The 22,661-nt window shown below is 34.4% G+C and overlaps 1 protein-coding gene across 3 annotated transcripts in view; it reads left to right on the top strand.

Annotated features, from left to right (window-relative positions):
• Dmd (dystrophin) overlaps positions 1–22,661 on the top strand; it is a 1,637,847-nt gene that overhangs the window by 815,490 nt on the left and 799,696 nt on the right. For all 3 annotated transcript variants that reach the window (XM_035449892.1, XM_035449894.1, XM_035449893.1), the window contains 2 exons: positions 9,442–9,583; positions 11,966–12,115. In XM_035449892.1, the coding sequence (XP_035305783.1) occupies positions 9,442–9,583; positions 11,966–12,115 (292 nt within the window). The remainder of the gene's footprint in view (positions 1–9,441; positions 9,584–11,965; positions 12,116–22,661) is intronic.

The following is a 22,661-nucleotide window of genomic DNA, read 5'->3' as shown; positions in this document are numbered from 1 at the left end:
CACCAACTCCCAGCCTGATAGTTGGTTCTTATAGCTAATTTTGCATTCATCCTTTTCCATCTCAAATCATATATCCTCTAGAAAGAGAATGAGAAAACCAAAAACAAATAATAGCTTAGTATTGTTAGTAAAATTTTTTGACCTCAAGTTTATTGAAGCATCGTAAAAAGAGTTTGGCAATGAACCCTCTGCTTCTATTGTGTGGAATATTTTGAGGAGAATTGGTATTAGCTGTTCCTTGAATTTCAGGTAAAATTCTGCACTGAAGCCATCTGGCCCTGGGCTTTTTTTGGTTGGGAGACTCTTGATGACTGCTTCTATTTCATTAGGGGTTATAGGTCTATTAAGTTGCTTATCTGTTTTGATGTAATTTTGGTAATTGAAATCTATCCAGAAAATTGTCAGTTTCCATTAGATTTTCGAATTTTGGGGAATACAGTTTTTCAAAGTATGATGATTCTCTGGATTTCCTCTGACCTCATAGATTCCCTGTAGGTTCACAAATTCCCTTCAGGAACTGCTATTTCAGGGACTGTAATGCTTCTTGTCTCTCCAGTGTCTATAATCTTTTAAAGAATAGTAACCTGAAATTCTGGAAAACTTATCTAGGATTGTGTTCAGATTTCAAATAAATGAAATAGAAATAACCTTTACCTTTTTAATCTCCAAGATGAAAGTAGTGAACGAAATGTACTCTCTCTCTTTCTCTCTCTCTCACCTCCGTGCTCCCCTCTCTCTGATTCTCTATCTCTATATATCCATCTCTCTCAGTATGTACATGTGTGTATTTTTGCTTTTCTTCTGTATATACTGTATTTTTAGTGTATTTAGTATAGAATAATAGATAACTTTTGGTGGAATAAAAGTTATGAGTACCTGAAATAATTAAAATATATAATTACAGTAATAACAATCATAATATGAAGATAAAATCATAGTCAAAATTAAAGATGTAAAACTATAAAAGAAAATGCAGTTAATTTGGAGTTAGTAAGTAAGAATAATATGAAAAGAACTTTGAATGAGATTTTCAAAAGGATAAAAATAATGAACCAGAGACATGAGTTGTTTTACTAAATATTTCTCATGTTTGATTGCATATTAAGTTGGCATTGTTTCTAATGTTGGAAAACTTCAGTGAATTTAAACAAAATCAATGTTTGCAATCATATGCTGTCTATTTTTTCCTATTAGCTGTCATAATGTTAAATCATATGAAATAATAATCCAGTGAGGTGGAAAGGAATATTTAATGGAGAAACTTTAATGTCATGTGTATTTTTCTGATTGTACAGAGAACTGACTTTTAAGAAACAGAGACTTTGTTTATAATTTATGTATATGTATGGGTCTAATTGTATGTATGTTCATACATGTGTGAGTACCTGTAGAAGCCAGAAGAGAGCTTCACAAACTCTGGAGTTAGAGTTATAGTTGAATATGACACACTATATGAGGCATCTGCAACTGAACTCTTGTGTTCTGCAAGATCAGCATGCACACTTATCTCTAAACCTGTTTTCTATGCCATATGCAGAATATCTTATATGTGAATTTTCATATCTTCTGATTCTCATTGTCAGAATAAAGCTAACCACATATTAGATGTAAGTGTACTGTACAGTCAGAACATAAGTGATTTTAACTTTTCTTATATATTATTATTTAAAAAGCACACGTCTCTGGCTAAACACAATGGGAAATTCTCAGGAAATCAAACTTTAAAACATTGTTTCTGGTGAACAAGGAGCTTTGCTCCGAATGGTGACTCTGGAGGCTCTCAGTGATACTTTGATTTTTGTGTGCATTTGAGACACTGACAGTTTGACTGTTTGGCTTTCAGTTTCTCTGTTACAAAGAGAAAAATTAAAAATGATCCCCTTTGACTTAAATTGGGTTGCAAGGATCAAGGCTGGGTTATGAGTGTTACCTGGAGTCTGTGAGTTGTTACTCTTATTTATAATCCACGGGTAGACACCAGTCATGCAGCTGTAAATAAATCATAAGGGAAACTGGAAAATGATAGCTGAACAAGTAAAAGAGTTGAGATTTTCAACAAAGAGCAAGCTAGTCTGTACCATGTGCATTTTACTCTAGTGTCATTAACTCAGTGAGTCCTTTCCTGGTCATCACTGAATTTTGACCACTCTCTGACACTTCACAGACTTGTTATCACTCTTTACTACTTCCAGTTGCTTTTGGTCCTCCTGAAGCATTAGTCACTATGCCATCATAAATATACTTTATTTCTTTGCCTTGTTTAAAATCTCTACTCTCCAGCAATAGAATTAAAATTGTACACATGAGAGATCCATTTCTATATTGAACCAGACACTAGTGAACCATGAGAAACATTTGGTGCATTGTAATCATATGTAATTATATTTCCCCAGGGAAAAAATGTCAAAATAGCTTGTCAGAAAAGAAAAATAAAGCTGTCAGATGGCACACAATAATCTGAATTGACATAGTTCTCTTGCACACTCTTACAGGTGTTATAAATACCTCCATGCATATAAGCTTGCACACTTGGCCAAAATATAGTTAGAACTGATAGATGTTTAGAAGAAACACTTTATAATAACAAAGCAAGTAGTTACTTTTCATAATTTGTTGACACATGCCATAGAAAATAAACTATCCACAAAACAACACTAATGTAGTTGTGTGTGTGGTGGACTTTGAATTAAATTTCTAGTATATCACTGTACATGAATTTAGCAGTATAGGACAGATTGTACAAAGGATGACAATGATATCTGTTGGAAAACTCAGTTTGGTGACTAAAATTTTATATCTCGCACAATGAAAATTCCATTATGAAACATTTATGATAAGAATTTGGACTCAGTTCTATAAATGAAATACAAATGGAGAAATTTCATGATGATCTAGTAAATATGATAAATTATACAATTTAAAAGTAATGTATGTATTATAAGTGACTATTGTGTGTGTATGTATGTTATGATTCTATCTGTTTTTTTTCTAAATTTTCTTTCTCAACATTGACTAAAACACCTGCAAAGTTGTCATGTAGAAAATGAGGTACATCATCACATGTCTGCATATAAAGTGTACAAATATAAAGTTTATTTTCTTGTTTTGAGAGTATTAGGTAAGCAAAATGAGGATGAATTAACTTCTAGAAAAAGTTCCAACATGGCAATATTTAGTACTTGGCTTACAGACCTGGATAAATGCACATACATGAACTGTCACAGTAGAAATCATGACATGGAGATTAGGCAGTGTCCTCCTCTTACAATAAGAGCATCCCCACAGAACTATTTATAAGAGTTAATGGTAAATATATTGAATTTACATTAAATTGCATTGATAGCATTTACTGGCCTATGATGATATAGTCTTCCTTCAATGGAATCACCAATGTTTACAGTGTAAATTTTAATAGAGCTGTATTTCACATGGACGCCATTAATTAAGAAAAAGAGCAAAATGTATTGAAATGCCTCTAGAAGTAAAATATTTCACATTTAATTGCTTATGGGAAACGTTAAATATTCCATTCATTATTATTACTACCACATGCCTGAATAAATCCTACCATAAGCATTAAGCAAGTAGATATACAAAAAATACTTCATCTGTTGAATACCAACATAAAATGCATTTAACCTGTTCTGTCAAGACACAAGCATGGGAATGCTGTGTTCCTTTGCTTTTCTGCAATCATCTGAATATGTAGATTCAAATTGCAGCTTCTCAAAATTTAAGTGGAGGTTCCTGAAATTTCAGAAAACATAGTCAGTTGGAGAAGCAAATTATAACAAGGTCCCAGTGGAATTTTGTACCACATTTTTATATAGTATTTGAATTATATAAAAAAATCAAGACAATAAATGACTATCGAATGTTTTCACATTTTAAAATATATTGTACTTCTTAAAAATTAAATAAAATAGAGAAAAAATTTTGACGTGTAAAGAGATATCAGCAAAGCTCTTAACTATGGCTTTTAGTTCCTAGTGATTTCTTTTATTCAGAGGTTCTTTAAGTGTCTTCTAAATTATTGTGCAGTTAAAGTCCATAAAATCATCTGCAAGTTACTGCCTTTCAAACTAATATTGAGTATTAATAATAAACTGAACTAAATTATTTTTAGTGCACAAATGGACCCTGAATATTCTCAGTGCCCAAACAAATGACAATCACAAAATACAGCAGAATTACATTTGAAATTTCAAATTACATTTGAAGGATATTGATTTTCACAAATTAATTTATGGATTTAATACAACTACACTCATTCACTTGGATTTATTTTATAATTTAAACAAGTAGGCTATTACATGAGTTAAAAAAATCTAAGGTGGCAGAAAAGGCCACCTTAAAGTGTATTTTAATTATTCCATGATTTTTGTTAGAAAAACTCATATAAATTATTGTTCAACAATGAAAACTTAGTAGTATGAAATATTATAAAAGAATGTTTCATAAATCAATGGAACTAATTTTGCAGAAGATATAATGTTAATTTCTAGAAACACTCTACAGTAAGAAACTTAATTCTAAATGCATTTAAGATAGATTAATACTTACATTTTTAGTGAAAAAAATGTATATGGAGTAAAATCAACATGTAAATAATTATAACATACAATTTTTAAAACATCTAACTGTGAAATAAAATCAAACAAGGACAAAAACAGTCTAAAAGATGAAAAAGAACTGGAAATGTGTTCTCCATAAACATTTATGCAAATATAAAAAATTACATAAAACAAATAAAAAAACAGAAAATTAGAAATGCATAGTAGAAAGTGGACAATAGAAACCTTGGGAAATTTTATATGAATAATATGGTAGCGCTTTTATCAACAGAAGCTACATAATATTCATGGTAATTTTTCTACTTAGTATAAAATATAAAAAGAAGTATTTAAAACTAGTGAAAGTGTGGGGAACATAGGGTTTTTGAATTGGTGATAATTCATTCGTGTCTTTAATGTCAGTATTACAATAATAATTAACAATGAATATTGAAATTCATAAGATTTATATCTTTTCCTTTTCTCTTATCCTAAAGAATCTGTCAGGTACATGTGTCAAAATTAATAAAGAAATATGTTGTAAAGTTGCTTTGCAATGAAAAATTAACTAAATACCTGTAACAAAGAAATGGTGAAACATGGCAAATCCACTTACAGTTTATTACTCTCTTAATTTAATTTATTAATTTTATATCCTGACCACAGTTTCTCCTCCTTCCATTCCTCCCATTCCCATCTCCAAAGTCCCACTGGCCCCATGCAATCCACCCCCCTGTTTTTGTTCAGAAAGTGGCAGGCCTCCCATGGAGGCAAAGCAAGGCACAACAAGTTGAGGTAGGACTAAGCATCTCACCTTGTATTAAGTCTGGACAAGGCAGCCCAGTATAGACTCCCAAAAGCTAGGCAAAACTTTAGAGACAGTTCTTGCTCTCACTATTAGGAGTCCTACAAGTAGACCAAGCTACACAACTGTCACATATATGTAGAGAGTCTTGTTTGTCCCATGCAGGCTTCCTGGTTTTCTCTGAGATCCTATAAAATCAGGCTAGTTGTTTCTTTGAGCTTTCTTATGATGCCCTTGAACCCTCTAGCTCATACAACCATTCCTCCCTTTCTTCAGCAGGATCCCCCAATCTCAACCTAATGTTTGGCTGTGAGTCTCTGCATATGTTTCTATCAGTTACTGGCTGAAGCCTCTCTGACAAAAAATTGGGGTAGTCACCGAACTCTAAAGATAGCAGAATATCAATAGGTATCATTATGTTGACCTGTTTTCTCCAATTGTGTATGGTTCTATACTAGGCATATGGGCCATCCAGCTTCTGGGTCCTGGCACTCAAGTCAATCTCAGGGGTAGGGTCATTCTTGTAGTATGGATCTGATACTAGAGCAGTTATTGCTTGGCCACTCCCACAAGCACTGCACCACTCTTACACCCAGCACATCCAATAGGCAGGACAGACTGTAGGTCAAGGGTTGTGTGACTGGGTTGGTGTCCAAATCCCTCCACTGGAAGTCTTTCCTGGTCGCAGGAGTTGGCCAGTATAAATATATATATATATATATATATATATATATATATTATATATATATTTGCCAGACGTCTCTAAAATGGCCATCTTTCCAAAAGCAATCTAAAGATTCAGTGCATTCCCCATCAAAATAACAACACATCTGACAAAAGGCTAATCTCCAAAACATAGAAAGAACTCCAGGAACTATCACTCTCACTCTTAGGAAATATTTTTCAGAGTAATTAATAACCTATGACAATTAAGTTTAATTTTTGTGTGTTTGTACATATGGAGATTGAACCCAATGCCCTACGTGTGTGAGGCAAGTGTTCTATGACTTGACTAAACTCAAGTCTATTCCCAGTAGAATATTAAATGAAGAAAGTTTGTAAATAATATTTATAGTGTTTTGCCATAATTAGCTATGTAAATCTGAATGAGAATAAAGTATGTATAATTTTAAAAAAGAAAAAAGTAAAAGAGTGTAAGTATGCAATCACATAATTTGAGAGTTACTAGAAGCTTCTGAAATTTTGCTCTGTATTTGAGGCTTCTAATCTAAGACCAAATCTTAAAATAAACAATGCTATCCCACATTCTTACGCAAACTGCCAGAAGCTGAGATAATCTATTTCCCCATTAAGGTCTATCGAGGCAATAGTAGCAGTAATTCTACTAATAAAAATTTCCACTTCCCCCATACTCTGAAAGGCAAGCTGATGCAGGATAGCCAGACTCAAAACTGGGGAACAATTTAGTAATAATTCAGTCATTTAACTTATATTTTACTTATATATACCCAAGTGAGGCATATGACAAAAAGTTGTCTTTGTTTTTCAATCCTTTATGTGGTGTCATGTTAATTGGCAGCTTTCCCCCCTATACCACCTACCACCATTTGTTCGCATACAAAATAATGGTACCTAATATCCTCTAGTTGAATGTGTCTTTAAATGAAATACTGTAGTACACAATGGGGTTACAAATTATGCAACATTTCACATTCCATATTTGGAAAGAATGGGAAAGATTCATTTAGGACAGAAAGGCAAATAAAATTTAAAAGAATGATAGGCCCATTAATTTATGCACTTACCATATATTTATTATGCATCAGTTCCATCCCAGACATTGTCAGAAAACAAACATTATAGTAGCAAATAACCACATACAAAGCCTTCACTAAGGTAGTACTATTTCATGTGTGTGAGACAGTGAGTACATGAAGGAAAACCAAAGGATGGAACATGCTAATTTCCTGGACTAAAAAGAAAGCCAAAAACAGGGAGAAAGAATAGAAACATTGAGGGGAGTACAGCTGCAAGTAGGATTTTCATGTAAAACTTACTTGAGGTGACAGGCAGTCATATTTGAAGTTGAAGAAAAAGACTTTCAAGACAGAGAGAAGAGCAAGTCTGCCTAGTGTTTTTGAAGAACACAACAAAGAGACCAGTGGTTATAAAGATGGGTAAAGATGAAGTACTTTTTTTCAGAAACTGCATAAAATCAAACCATAAACCAAATCTGCCCTAAGGGCCACTCAGTTTAGACTTTGAAAAGTAAAAGAGCAAATGCTATGAATTCATATGAAAATTCATGTTTCTTCATGTCTAAAGTTTCTTTCCCATAAACTGGAACAGTTATAAAATATCCTTCTATAATCCAAAAGATAATTTCTAATTCAATGGAAATCTTGCACAAAATTCAAGTAAAGAATTCTGTAAGCATTAAATACTTGCATAGTCGTTATAATAAAAAGTACTGAATATCTTTCTTTAAAAATGGATAAGAAAAAAGTGAAATATATGAAAATTTCAGAGTTAAGAAGAGGAAAGGAAAAGTAGATTTTATAGATAAATATTATTCAATAAATAAAGGTGGACAAAAACACATAGTTCAAAATTCCCAGCCAAAAAAAAAACTGTGGGGATAAAAGAAACTACTATAAAACATTGGTACTTCTCACACAATTGGAAATCCTCAAGATAGGATATATTATATTATGATTTCTAGCAATAAATTTCTTTGAGGGCAGTAAATTATCAATAATCATTCATTGGCTTCATGCAAAATATCAATTATTAAGTAAATGTTAAAACCATAGAAACAACCCAAATTGCCATCAATATTCATGTTGAATATTATTGATTACTACACACCCAAGAGAATGAATAAACACTAAATTATGTAGAATTATAAACTTAAATTTTAGTGTAAAAATGCAAAACATAAAGGATGACATATGATATTATTACCTTTGTACAATGCTTACATTACAAAATAATGCAGGTGACAGATTACCAGATATATTTGAAGTTAGCGATAACGAGAAGGAAGCAGGGTACTTCTTTATAAAACTTTCTTTCTTTCTCTACACAGTGAGTCTCAGTTTTATATTTTCATCAAGCTATATAATTATATATGTACATTGTTATATGTATATTATACTTCAATTAAAGTCTTCCATTAAATATCCCAAAAGATGACAAAAGCAAATGTAAGTCATTTTAACTATGAACCATTCTGCTCATCCATAAGTATTCCAATCCAATATCTAAAAATGAATTCATGGCTAAGTAAAATGCATACAAAATATTCATTTATATAATTAAAAATATCCACCAGGATATCATAAATTAGAAGTCATTTTCTTATTTTATATCTTTTTTAAAAAGACTGTGTAAGTTTGGAAACATTTGCCCAGTGTTTTATTTTATGCCTTTTGATTTTACTTTTGTCATTTAAGTTGTTAATTATTCTTCAATAAGGCCTTTTGTAAAGCATGCAGCTTCACATAATGTATTTGTTTTACGGCAGTAGTTTCCTAGAAAAGAAAATTTGCACACCTCTAGCCAGGAGGAAATATTAGGACTCATGACATTTTTGTTTACCACAACTCAGAATCTTTTCACCATGGCCACAAATGCTACTAAATACCTTTCAGTATAATACGGCATCCCTCACAACCAAGAATTTTCTAAGTTTGAGTGCCACCACAGCCTAGACAGTGAAGCCTTCCTCAACTGTAACAACTAATGGGATTTTTAAAACAATTTCCTGACCAATTTTTATTGTATTTGAAATATTATATTGACCTTATTCAATGTAAATGAAAATTTTTTTGAGACAGGCTTTCTCTGTGTAGATTTGGAGACTTACTTTGGCACTCACTTTGTAGACCAGGCTGGCCTAGAACTCACAGAGATCAGCCTGCTTCTGCCCCCAGAGTGTTGGGAATAAAGGTGTGTGCCACCACAGCCAGGCTGTAAATGAAATGCTTAAAGATAATTATATATTATTCATATCTCTTATATTGTGAGTTTCTTAAACGTGATTGCTATGTCTTTGATTCTTTTTTTTTTCAAACCTTGAGAGGTATGCTATTTACCATACTTTTATTATTCTTTCTACAGGATTGAAGAACAAAAGAATGTCTTGTCAGACTTTCAAAGAGATTTAAATGAATTTGTTTTGTGGTTGGAAGTAGCAGATAATATTACTAATACTCCACTTGGAAATGAGCAGCAGCTAAAAGAAAAGCTTGAACAAGTGAAGGTAATTTTGTGTACTAAAATACCCACCAGGGCCTATTTGTTTAAAGCATATATAAAACTATTTTAATGTGTTGAATAATTGATTTGCTGTCCATTATGATGTTGTCTGTAGTTCTTCCCAATGTGTTTTCTCCCAGCCTTAATTCCTCTTTACTAAATGACTGCCAATCAACATCCATGCAGACATGCATGCATGCATGCATGCATGCATACATACATACATACATACATACATACATACATACATACATACATACATATGTGTGTGTTTAGAAACATACATTTTCTTTACACATGCATAGCATATGACAGTTATTTTGAGTACTAACTTAAAATTCTTGAAATTAATTTTAGACTTGTTTCAGAATTTTCTAGTTCTAAATGAAGACTGTAAATCTCGCTAAAAAAGAACATTTCTTTGTGAAGATATTCATTATCAAATAAATAACATTACTTGAGCCACTAGCTAAAGATTTTAGATTAATCTAAAGTAGACTTTAGTTTTATCTAATTTTGTGTGAATATTGAAATTGTCACAGTGGATCACATTCCATATTGGTTAAATAGACATGCTATGATATCTGCTATTACCTCACCTGGCTCATTGATGTGACCTAATTGCACAGATAATTTAATTTTTCTAATAGTTTTATAAAAGGAAAACTTTTGGAAATGTATTATTTTAATGCATGAATGAAAGAAGAATTAAAATTAATAATATATCAGTGTCAACTATGAGATTTATTTATAACTCCAAATTTATTTAATCTTCATATGGAATTTTATAACTAGTTATTTCTGTCATTGTAGATGTTTATGAAATAAAATGGAAATAGAATTGTTTATCAATGATTCAGTTGGTTTACTCAAGCAAGTTATGCTTCAAATGAACTCTATTTCTGTGAAACAAAACTTAAAATTATGGCAGGGAACTACGAGAATGAGAAGGGAAGAAGCGGAATGATTCAGAGGTCATGAGGGAGCAGAAAGGTTGAGTCAGGTGTACATTAGAAGAAAGGGTATGTGATAGGTAGGGTTTTAGTTGGGGGGGTGGTAGGGGAGGAAGGGAGGGAGAAGGGAACTGGGATTGTCATGTAATTCAATTTTGTTTGTAATTCAAATAAAAAATGAAAAAAAAATAAAAAAATAAAAGAAAGAAATACTACCACAAAAAACTTAAAAATTATATCCTATAATGGCATAGAGCACAAAGAAAAATAGCTTCATAATTCAGTAAACAAATATTGAAGATTCACTATATATCAGATATGATAGTATATATTTGACAATTCAGTACTAGAATTTTGTGAGGCATTTGTAGGCCATTGCACCACTGGAGGGAAAAACAAGCATAGTCCATTCTTGGAAAGCGATCTTTCCTGAATGTATTGAGTGTCATATGAAATATCATAATTGATAGTATATTTTATGGACATATTTGGCAGCATTCATTTATGAATAAATGTGCATTGATTTTTCCATTCTCCTTGGACAACCTAGATAATATCATCCAAGAGAAATTTCTATAAAGATAGATAAGGTTTTCATTACCTGTTTCTGTATCCATTAACTCTATGTGTCTTTTGAAAATTGGTTTGTATGAACAACTGAAGAAATTTAAAACTTTCTAAAAAAAATTAGTAGCTACTCTATTGGATGCTGCAGTTCTAAATAAGATGTAGTTATAAATGTCATGGTGGTTTCTTGATCTTGGGGAAATGAGAGTAACAATTTGATGCTAAATAGAAGATCACAAATTTAAATTGCAGGGTGAAATACACTTTTTGAATTACTACTCTTTTACTTATTAGACTTTAGACCTTGCAGCTTATATTTAAATATTCTGTCTCACCTTTTGTCTATGCAAATGACAATAACTTCTCCAGATTATTATTATTATTATTATTATTATTATTATTATTATTATTATTATCATTCATACTTCATATTATTGTTTTCCATATGTATAGATGAACTGAGATAATATATGTAAAGAGAGGGGATGATATTCTACATGACGGCACACTAAAATACCTGAATGTATGATGGAGTAATTCGCATTGCTCTGTTTCTGATAAAGCCTACACTTTTAGGATGACTGCTTATTATGTTGTTTTAGAGCTCAACATCTCATCTAACATTTCTCATTTAAAACACTCTCAATAGAGTAAAATAAAGTGGTCATATCTAGGGAGGTTTGTCTACTTGGATGCAGATGTTTCAGCCCATCAGCTCTGCACTCTGTGGAAGTATTTGGTATTTCAGGTGCCAGTGGACCTTCAGTCATGTTACTTCACTTTGATAGACTAATCAATAAAGGCGACACAGAAGTAGTTGGAGTTGCACTGTAATTCATTTTAAATGCTGTATTTGTCTGTTCCAGTTGCTGGCAGAAGAGTTGCCCCTGCGCCAAGGAATTCTAAAACAATTAAATGAAACAGGGAGAGCAGTACTTGTAAGTGCTCCCATAAGACCAGAAGAGCAAGATAAACTTGAAAATAAGCTCAAACAGACAAATCTCCAGTGGATAAAGGTTAGACATTAACCATCTTCCCTGTCACATGTGTTAAGTGTTACAAGTGTTTGTGTTTTTGTTGTTTCCCGAGTATTTGGTTGGAAAGAAGCAGAAGTGTGAATTATTGTTTGGGATTGTAACCTGACTGTCTGATTTGGCTGTATAGTTTGCTATAAAAGGAAAATAATTTGTTATAGTGGATGACTTTGCATTAATGATCAAAGGACCAATACACTTTTGAAAAGTAATACCATAGGTTTAAACATTGATAATGCAATTAACTTGAAGTGAGGTGTTCAAGCTCAGCAAGTATTGCGGTGCAGAATTATTGTTTAAGACCTGGAATATAGATGTAATTTATAATGCATATTAGTATTCTCACAAAGGTAATTGATTTCCAGTTACCTTACTTGCAAGCCTTTGTCTTCCCACCTACGATGCATTCTAAGATTGATGTAAAATATAAAATGCTTATCAATTTAATACATTTATAAAACCAAATTATACACAAAAACTTATATTGAAATCCAAATTCTTTTTACCTAGCAGCATGTATTTATTCAAAGGAAACATTTTTCTACTATATAACAGTTACAACTCTGCCATGAATCAAATGACTATCCATGTATGAATCTGCTTACATTTTGTTTGTCAACCAGAATAACAGTAGCTCAATGACAGATTATACTCTTTTTGTTGTATTTATATTATTCATTGATATACAATTAACTGTGTCATAAAATTTCATTTATTTAAAATTTATAGTGGATAGTTTTTCTTTATTATTTAAAATCCTCCATAAAACATCTGTATCACCAAATTTGTCAAGTAAGCATTTATTATATAAATCATTGGCATTGGTTACAACTATCATCATAATCATCATCTGTTCCTAAAATTTTCCATAGCCTCACATCAAAACTCTAAAAACCATGGAAGAGTTGTTCTCTTTACTCCCTGATAACCTCTCCATTTACTATCTCTGATTTACTTAGTTCATATATTTTGTATAAGTAAAAAAGTACAGCATGTATCCCCTTGTGCTTAATTAAGTTTTCTTAGCATATTTTGAGGCTCATGCATGTGTTGGAAATTTATTGTATGACTGAACAATACACACACACACACACACACACACACACACAAACACATACATACATACACTTACACATTTATATTATTAAAACAGTTGATATCTGGTGGCATAACCTATATGTTTTCTCTTCTTATTCAGATACGCTTTTGTATTTTGCATTAATTTAAATAAGTATAGATATGTCTTGTCAATTTTTATATGAAGCCTTCTTATACAGTGATTGGGACTCTATTTAATTTGTAGATCAGCTAATTATCTTTCAATACCAAGTCACCTTATCTACAGATACATATAATATACCTCTGCTTTTGTCTAGGTTTCCTTGAATAATGTTTATTAAGCTTTTAGTGCTGTTTTCCCATTTTTATCACAAAGATCCAGAATGGGATTTATTTGACTTAATATAACATAGTTGGTGTTTTGAAACTCCAGTAAATGAAATGCATTTTACTTTTCTTCTCTGGATATGTAATCTAGAAACACATAATTTATTTCTGTATATTAAATACATATCCAGTGATATTTCTAAATTTACCTATTAATAATAATAGTAGAAACTGTCTCATGAGTATGATAGTCATATTCAAATAACAACCAAATATATTTTCTCCCTTTACAATCTTTATTATTTTAAGTGGGACATCAGTTTGTTGTTTCGGTTTTGCTGATGCTATTTGTTAGTTTGATTGCCTGGTCAAACCTTGACCTCCAAAGTAAAGTAAAATAAAGACATTTGGTTTTGTACACCGTGTCAGGAAAAAATACTTTCCTGTATATTTATAAGGAAATATTGTGTCTGTTGTATAAAATGTTTGACATCTTAAGTTTCTCCTTACTTTAAGTTTATTAAGTATGACAGTAGGAATGGCATTAAACATAGTCAAATGTACTGTTTTACACTTGTAACAAAGTGTAGGTTTTTTCTTTTTTTTTCATTTTCTGGGAAAAGGTGCATTATTTTTTAAGTGTGAAATCATTTTGATATTCCCTATTGCCCATGGTTTATTTTATACATGTCTGAGTTCAATTATCTAAGTTTTTGTTGAATTTTTGTGTATCTTTGTTCACGGCAGGGAATAGTCCCTAACTATTCTACTACTATCCTCAAGTACTAGTAGCAATGCTAGCTAAGATTTAAGAAACAAATTGAGAGGTTCTGTTTGTTTGTTAGTTCAGGGTGCTATTGTTGAGTATTGTTCTTACCTATTTCTGAGACAGGTCATTAAAATTGAATGTTTAATTATTTAGGCATTCAATGTTTTGTGATATACTTTTTGTAATAGAAAGAGACATAGTTGATTTATAATTGCTCTGTGAGCATTTATAACCTGCATCTCTCAAGGAATTTGACTGTTAATTTGTTATTTTCACATTATGAATTATAAACCACATTGCACACAAGGAATATATTTTGGGACACCATTAAATGCTACTAAGCTCAAATTCTTGTATAAGGATTGAACACATTTTCTTTGTTTGGGTTTGAGTTTAGTTTTGCTTGTCAAGAAGTACTATTAATTAGTACTTTATATTAGTAACAAAGGAAAGCCATTGTTCACATTCTACTTTTAAACTACACTGGGAACAAATTTCCACTTAAAATCTCCATCTCTTCAATTTCCCCCTGCTTCTTGGCTCTATTACTCATGGTATCTTCCATTTTAGCTTCTGCTGCTGTGCTTTGTTCCTTTACCTAATGCAGTTTTTTCCCATATGTTAATAAAGTGGGAAATTACCAATACAGAGCCAAGTAGAAATATAAGGGTATTTAATAGGAAAAAGCCTTACTTACATAGCAACCTAGCCAGCCTGCGTGGCAACAGACTGTACACAAGCCGAAAGGGGGAAAACCAAAGTGAAACGCAGCCCTGACCCTCTCACTCTATGTCACCCTGACCACGCTAAGCAGGCATGGCTATGGGTTCCCCTACAATTCCCCTTTTAGTCTAAAAGAGGATTAAAACTTAAGAGTGTAAAGTATCCAAAATTAGGAATCATAAAGGTGAAATATAAGAAGATACAACAATCTGCTCATGTCACATACTATTTTAACTAAACCCTAAAGTTATCTGAAAGAGGTGTCCAAGCCTGAACACCTCCTTCCAATCCCAACCATAAAAAATAGGAAGCTATCCCTAACTAGGTATATATACTATTCCAAGTGACAACAATGGGGAAAGGGGACATAGCATTCTCCAAGTTACTTCCTGCTGAACTGGGATGACCAGAGCCTTGTGGGGTCCTGTAGAAAGAAAATGTTATTATAGTGAGAGTCTTGAATGGATTGTATCCAGTCCATGTTAGATGGAATAAGCTTGATTAAAGATCTCGCTTCAAATCCTCAACTTGATTGAAGTAAGTACCCGAACCTCTGGCCGGAGTGTCAGTTGAAATGGAGCAAGTTCAATCCAGTGCAATCGAGGAGGTGTAGCCCATTTTCTTTCCATGGTGTCCATGGATTGCTGTCAGGCAGGTCTTAATTGGCTGTGTGGGACTCAAACATAAACAGTTAGCAGAGAAATGTTTGCTTGTGTATGTACACATGCTGGGGAATGCAATCATGGGAGCATAACAATTACGAAAGGGTGTACACCTTGAAAGACAGATCCAAGAAAAGACCAAGACAGTCCCCAAATTCTTCTTTTATTCTGTATTACATCAATTGGCTTATTGATACAATACAGAAACTCTAAAATTTAGTTAAACAACGTGCTTGGATTTTAGAGGAGGAAAGCCAAATCCACTTCTAAATTCAGCATTGGTTTAATTGAATAGGGACTAGGAAATAAAGAGAAATAGAGTTCTCTGAGAGACATTTGTAAAGTTTACCATATGGCACGTACCTTTAGTTTCATGGTTATAGCTAGCTTTTCTTCTTAAGTGTCTACCCATGCAGTGTCCTTTGACTTCTGGAGATGAGTTTTCCTGTGAAGATAAAAGCAAAACACTTCCATTTCCTTTGGGAGATTTCTATTTAGTTTATGAGATATAACTTAGTAGAATACCTATCATTTCTCCTCGTCGAGGGGTTTTTCCTTTTCAACTCGAATCTTGATCAGCTTTGATGGTATCCAAAGTTTTTCTTCTCCTGTAGAAACCAATGCAAAACCCCTACCCCAACGTAACACATGTCCTGGTTTCCATACAAAGGTTAGTAGATCTTTGAAGTATACTGGCTGATTCAGTTCAGCAGTTTTCTCCATATTCCAGTGTCTTTCTGTAGCAGTTTGTCTGTTCTCATTGGCATTAAGAAAGTTTAGTGTTAATAAAGCTTTATGCAACCTATGTTTTGTGGGTCTTCCAAGCTTGTTTGTTGAGCATCTCCTTAAGTGTTCTATTAGATCTCTCAACCACTGCTTGTCCTGTAGGATTGTGTGGTATACTGGTAACATGATTTATGTTATAATATTTGAAAAATTGTTCCAATTTTGTGGAGACATATGCTGGAGCATTGTCAGTTTTTATTTGTGCAGGTATACCCATAACTGCCATCACCTATAGCATGTGTGTAATAACAGAATCAGCTTTTTCAGAGTTAAGAGCAGTAGCCCATTGGAACCCTGAGAACGTGTCTATAGTATGATGCACATATTTCAAATTTCCAAACTCTGCAACGTGAAAGACATCCATCTGCCAAACCTCATTTCCCCGAATGCCCCTGGGATAACAACTTGCTGGCAAAGGAGTTTGATTATAAAAGGAACAAGTAGGACAGTTTCTCACTATCTCCTTGGCTTGTTGCCAAGTAATGGAGAAGTCCTTTTTTCAAACCTTGCTATTTACATGATGTTTCTTATGAAATTCTGAGGCTTCTACCACACATCCAATTAATAAACAGTCAATCTCATCATTGCCTTGGGCTAGTGGGCCTGGAAGAACCATATGGGATCTGATATGTGTAATGCATATAGGATGACTTCTGTTTCTGATTGTTTCCTGTAATTGTAAAAACAATGAGGTTAATTCTGTATTATCAGGAACGAATTCTACAGTCTCAATGTGTAACATGACTCTCTCTGCATATTGAGAATCAGTAACTATATTAAGAAGTTTTGTAAAATCCATAAGTACCATGAGAATTGCATATAATTCTGCCTTCTGTACAGATATATATGGACTTTGAACTACTTTATTTACCTCACCTGCTTTATAACCTGCCTTACCTGATATGTTGGCATCAGTGTAGAAGGTAAGAACTCCAGAAATGGAAGTTTGTCTTACAATACTTGGAAGAATCCAGACTGTCTTTTTTATGAATTTAATTCTGTCAGTTTTGGGATAGTTGTTGCTAATCGTTCCCAAAAAGTCAGTAAGAGCTATTTGCCAATATTAATTATTCTTCCACAAGGAAGAAATTTCTTCATTAGTTAAAGGTACTATAATTTCTGCTCGATCTTTTCCAGTCAGTTGACAAAGTATTAATTTGCCCTTTAAAATCAAATCAGAAATCTTTTCTATATATGTATTTAACTTTTTATTCTGTTTATGTGGCAGAAATATCCATTCCAACATAGTATCTCCCCTCTGCATCAGAATCCCAGAAGGGTATTCTCTGGATGGCAAGATAACCAGAATACAGTCTAAATTAAGGTTTATCCGATCTACATGTGCATCCAATATTCTGTTTTCTACCCATTGAAACTATTTTTCTGCCTCAGCAGATAATATTCTCAGGCTGTTTAGGTCCTTATCACCTTTAAGGGCCATTTTAAAATGCTTTAAGTCATGTCCTTCTACACCAATAATCATCTGTAATTGAGAAATTTCCCCTAATAATTTCTGAAGAGAATTAAGAATTTGATAACGATCTCTCTTAATTTGTACCTTTTGAGGTCTGATTCTTTGTAAGTGTATCTTATAACCAAAATAGTTAATAGAATCTCCTCTTTGTATCTTTTCTGCAGCAATCTGTAAACTCCAACGAGGCAGAACTTCCTTCACCATTTCAAACATATGTTTCAAAGTTTCCTTATTAGAATCTGATAAAAGAATATCATCCATATAATGATAAACAAGAGATTGTGAAAATTTCTTACGAATTATTTCCAAAGGTTGCTGTACAAAGTGTTGACACAATGTAGGACTATTTAGCATTCATTGTGTCAAAACTCTCCACTGATATCTCCTACCTGGCTGTGAATTATTAAGAGTTGGTACAGTAAATGCAAATTTTTCTCTATCATTTTCCTGTAAAGGTATTGTGAAAAAACAGTCTTTCAGATCAATGACTATGATAGGCCATCCTTTAGGTATTAAGGAAGGTAATGGTATTCCAGGTTGCTGAGAGCCCATTGGTTGAATTACCTTATTTATGGCTCTCAGGTCTGTCAGCATTCTCCACTTACCTGACTTCTTTTTGATAACAAATACAGGAGAATTCCAAGGACTCGTAGATTCTTCTATATGTCCAGCATATAGCTGTTCCTGTACTAACATTTCTAAAGCATCTAGCTTCTCAGAGATCATAGGCCATTGTCCTACCCAAACTGGTTCATTTGTAATCCAATGGCAGGTCCTTTGGTTCCTCTGAAGGTCCATGATTTGTACCTAATTTCTGTACAACATGGATGGCTGGTAACCATTTTCCATAGCATCTTACCAGATCTTTTCGGTTATCTAAAGATTGTACATAATTTGTATCTGACACTTGAGGAATATTAATCTGAGTATTCCATTGCTTACGAGATCACGACCCTGGAGATTTGTAGCTATGTCTGCCACCTTTGGCTTCAGTATCCCTTTCTGTCCTTCTGGTCTAATGCAAAACACCGAGTTAACACTTTGTTGAACTCTAGATAGAGTCCCAATTCCTAAAAATTGTACATTTGCCTCTCTAAGAGGCCATATCTGAGGCCAAGACTTTTGGGTAATAATAGTTACATCTGCCCCAGTGTCTACTAAGCCAGAAATAACTTTATTATTAATTTTCACTTTCAACTGAGGCCTCTTATCATTAATAGAAACTTGCCAGAATAGGTGTTTCTCATTTTGTTCATTCAAACTTGATTCTTCATCACTATTCAAACTAGCATCTTGAGCAGTATCAATTTTCACAATATACAAAGAACTATCTATTTGTCCTGTGAGAGATTGTCTCCCACTGCTACTTGGAATGACCCGACATTTCTAGATGTGGGGGCCTTCTTGAAGCCACCCTCGGGGTTTCCCAACATTAACAGGTTTCATTGTATGTCCCTGGTGGATCTACACTCATTGGTTCAATGTCTGCCCTTACCACATCTTCTACACAATCCAATAGGCAGTGACCTTCCATATGAGGCATTGTTAGAATTCGTTTGTCTACAATTTCTCTTAATGTCCCATTTTACCACAGTTGAAACATCTAGGTTCCTGGTGCCTTCGTGGTCTCCAGGGGAAGGCTCTTCCTACCCAAGGTTCGGTTCATAATAGTAGTAACCTCTAGCCTCTTGGTACATATGTTTACCTCAATAAGGTGCTTCTACTTCCCAAGCCCTTGCATCCTCACCTCTAGACCTGTTAATTTCTTGTTGCCTTTTTAAACCTTTTGAAATGGCTTCTCCTACCCAAGCTCCAGTATCTTGCACATTATAATCAATGTTGGCTGCATACAAAACCCATTCTTCTAGCAGAGCTGATTTGATCTTTAAAGGCAAAAGTATTCTTTTGCATATTGGGTTTGCATTTTCATAAGCTGTTGTATATATAATTGATTTTCTTGTTTCTGGATCTGTTACCTGCAATCCTCCCTAGTTAACCTTTGTAAGAAATCCAGGAACCGTTCTGTAGGTTGCTATTCTATTCTGGTATAAGCTTCAAGGTGTTCTCCTGGCTCACGAACCTTATCCCAGGCATTTAATGCTGCTTTACTGCATAGGGACAGTATATCATCATCATATTCAGCTTGAGCCTCTGGGTTAGCATAAATACCCTGACCAAGAAGCTTATCTAGAGGGGCTCTAAAACCTTCCTTTATTCCCTGATGCTCAAGGAGCTTTGCCTCTTCCCTCACCAATGCCTTCCACTGGATTTGGCATGAATTCTCAAGTACAGCTGCTACCAATCATTCCCAATCTGTGGGTGTCACCCTGTTAAAGGTTGCCCATAAATATAATAGCTGTTTTACGTATGGGCTATGGAGACCATATGAGACAACTGATTCTTTAATATTCTTAAGATCCTTCAGCTGTATAGGTGCCATTCAAAAGCCATCCATCCATGAGGGTGTTTCCTAGAAGCTTGCTTTTCTACCATGGTAGCTGGGTCCACTAATGGTGTATGAGTAACAACTTTAGAAGAATAGTCATGATACCTGAGTGGAGTAGGTGCCTGGCATTGGAGTGAATCTGCTTCTGAGGCATCCCAATGATCTTTCAGCCTAGTAATGATATCCTTATGGAAAGTTTCAATCTCCTTAATCATAAAAGATTCCAAGCATGTTAGTGAATCTGTAAATTGCTCTAACTGCTCCTCTACACATTTTTCTAGGTCTTGAATATGATCATCCTTAGGCAGCATCTGGATGGTATGGAAACTGCCTTCTAGGTATTGGAGTCTAGATTCGAGGTCATGATTTGCTGATTTTGAGTCCTCAGCAATCGACTGTATGGACCTATGTAATCTGTCAGCCCTGTACTGTAAATTATCTTCCAAACATTCATATCTAGACTCAAATTTGTAAGCAGCTACCTTGGATGCTTCAATAATTGATTGAATGGCATTGTACAATTCTTCAGCCCTATCCTGGGTACTTTGTACCTTTGCATCTAGTTGCTGGGTAACATTGTCTATCTGAGTTTCTAGCTGGCTACAGATATTCATTAGCTCGTCATGGTCTTCTGACAGCCTAGCCTCTAAGGCCTCAGACATGGGGGTTTTCTCTGTGTTTATCTTATCAGAAATACACTGTATCACATCTTGGGTAACAGACAGCTGTGTCTTTAGTGGATTGGACACAGAGCCAAGCTTATCATCCAATTTCTGTTCCACTTGCTGCACAATTGTGGTCTGACCTAATGTTTTCTCCAAAACCTCATTGCATAAAGCTGTTATTTCCTGCAAGCAGGTGGTGAGGTTATCCTTATCCCTATTCCTGAGTCCTCTGGCTAGTAATATTATTTATACCAGCAGGCTAACTGCCATTATGGTATATAGGCTGGTAATTGGCAGATTGGCATCCTCCTCAAACACTGAATTCACATAATAAGCAAAAATATTACCAATTTTAGCAAATAAAAAATATCCTGCCATAATTTTACCTGATTTCTACTCCTGATGCAGTAACTATCTTTGACCAGCAAGTAGCATAGGCATTCAGCTACTCTGTGCAGCATTTGGCAACGGTCACTGGCAGCAGTGGAGAGAGGTCACAAAGCCATTGCGGTTATCTTAGAGAGTATATGGCCTTGTGGCTACAACCACTGAAAAAAGATGTGGTTTTACCGCAGCAGCGTCCAGGGGAAACCTCTGCTGAAAACTGAGGCCTAACTTGACTCTAGGCAGCTAGAGACTGGGAGGATGGTTCTGAGCAGCTCAGCCACAGAGGGTTGGCTGGGAGCGGGAGCACCTGTGGAGAAAGTGTGCTTTCCTGGCCTAGGTGGCAGGCCTGGTGGAACCCACAGCCTGTCCCAAATGGGGTGTAGGTTTCCAATATCCCATTCCTGACAACCAGATAAAGTGGGAAATTCCCGATACAGAGCCAATTAGAAATATAAGGGTATTTAATAGGAAAAAGCCTTACTTACAGAGTGACCTAGCCAGCCGGCGTGGCAGCAGTCTGTATGCAAGCCATAAGGGGGTAAATGAAAGTGAAACGCAGCCCTGACCCTCTCACTCTATGTCACCCTGACCATGTCCTCACAGGCGTGGTCAGGCAGACCTGTAGCCAGCCCCTAAGCAGGTATGGCTACAGGTTCCCCTACAATTCCCCATTTAGTCTAAAAGAGCATTAAAACTTAACAGTGTAAAGCATCCAAAATTAACAATCATAAAGGTGAAACATAAGACACAACAATCTGCTTATGTCACATCCTAACTATCTATTTTAACTAAACCCTAAAGTCATCTGAGAGAGGTGTCCAAGCCTGAACACCTCCTTCCAATCCCAACCATAAACAATAGGAAACTATCCCTAACAAAGCATATACAGTATCCTAAATGACAACAATGGGGAAAGGGGGCGTAGCATCCTCCAAGTTACTTCCTGCTGAAATTGGATGATGATAGCCTTGTGTGACTCCAGATATAGTGGGAAATTACCAATACAGAGCCAAGTAGAAATATAAGGGCATTTAATAGGGAAAAGCCTTACTTACAGAGCAACCTAGCCAGCCAGCGTGGCAGCAGTATGTACAGCAAGCCAAAAGGGTGAACCTGAAATTGAAACCCAGCCAACTGAAACTCTTCCTCTATGTCACCCTGACCACGACCTGTAGCCAGCCCCTAAGCAGGCATGGCTACAGGTTCCCCTACAGATCTCAAAGATAACCT

This window comes from Cricetulus griseus, chromosome X (genome assembly GCF_003668045.3).
Source record: "Cricetulus griseus strain 17A/GY chromosome X, alternate assembly CriGri-PICRH-1.0, whole genome shotgun sequence".
NCBI lineage: Eukaryota > Metazoa > Chordata > Mammalia > Rodentia > Cricetidae > Cricetulus > Cricetulus griseus.
The sequence above is the reverse complement of the archived record's forward strand: the minus strand, read 5'-3'. Positions and strand labels throughout refer to the sequence as shown.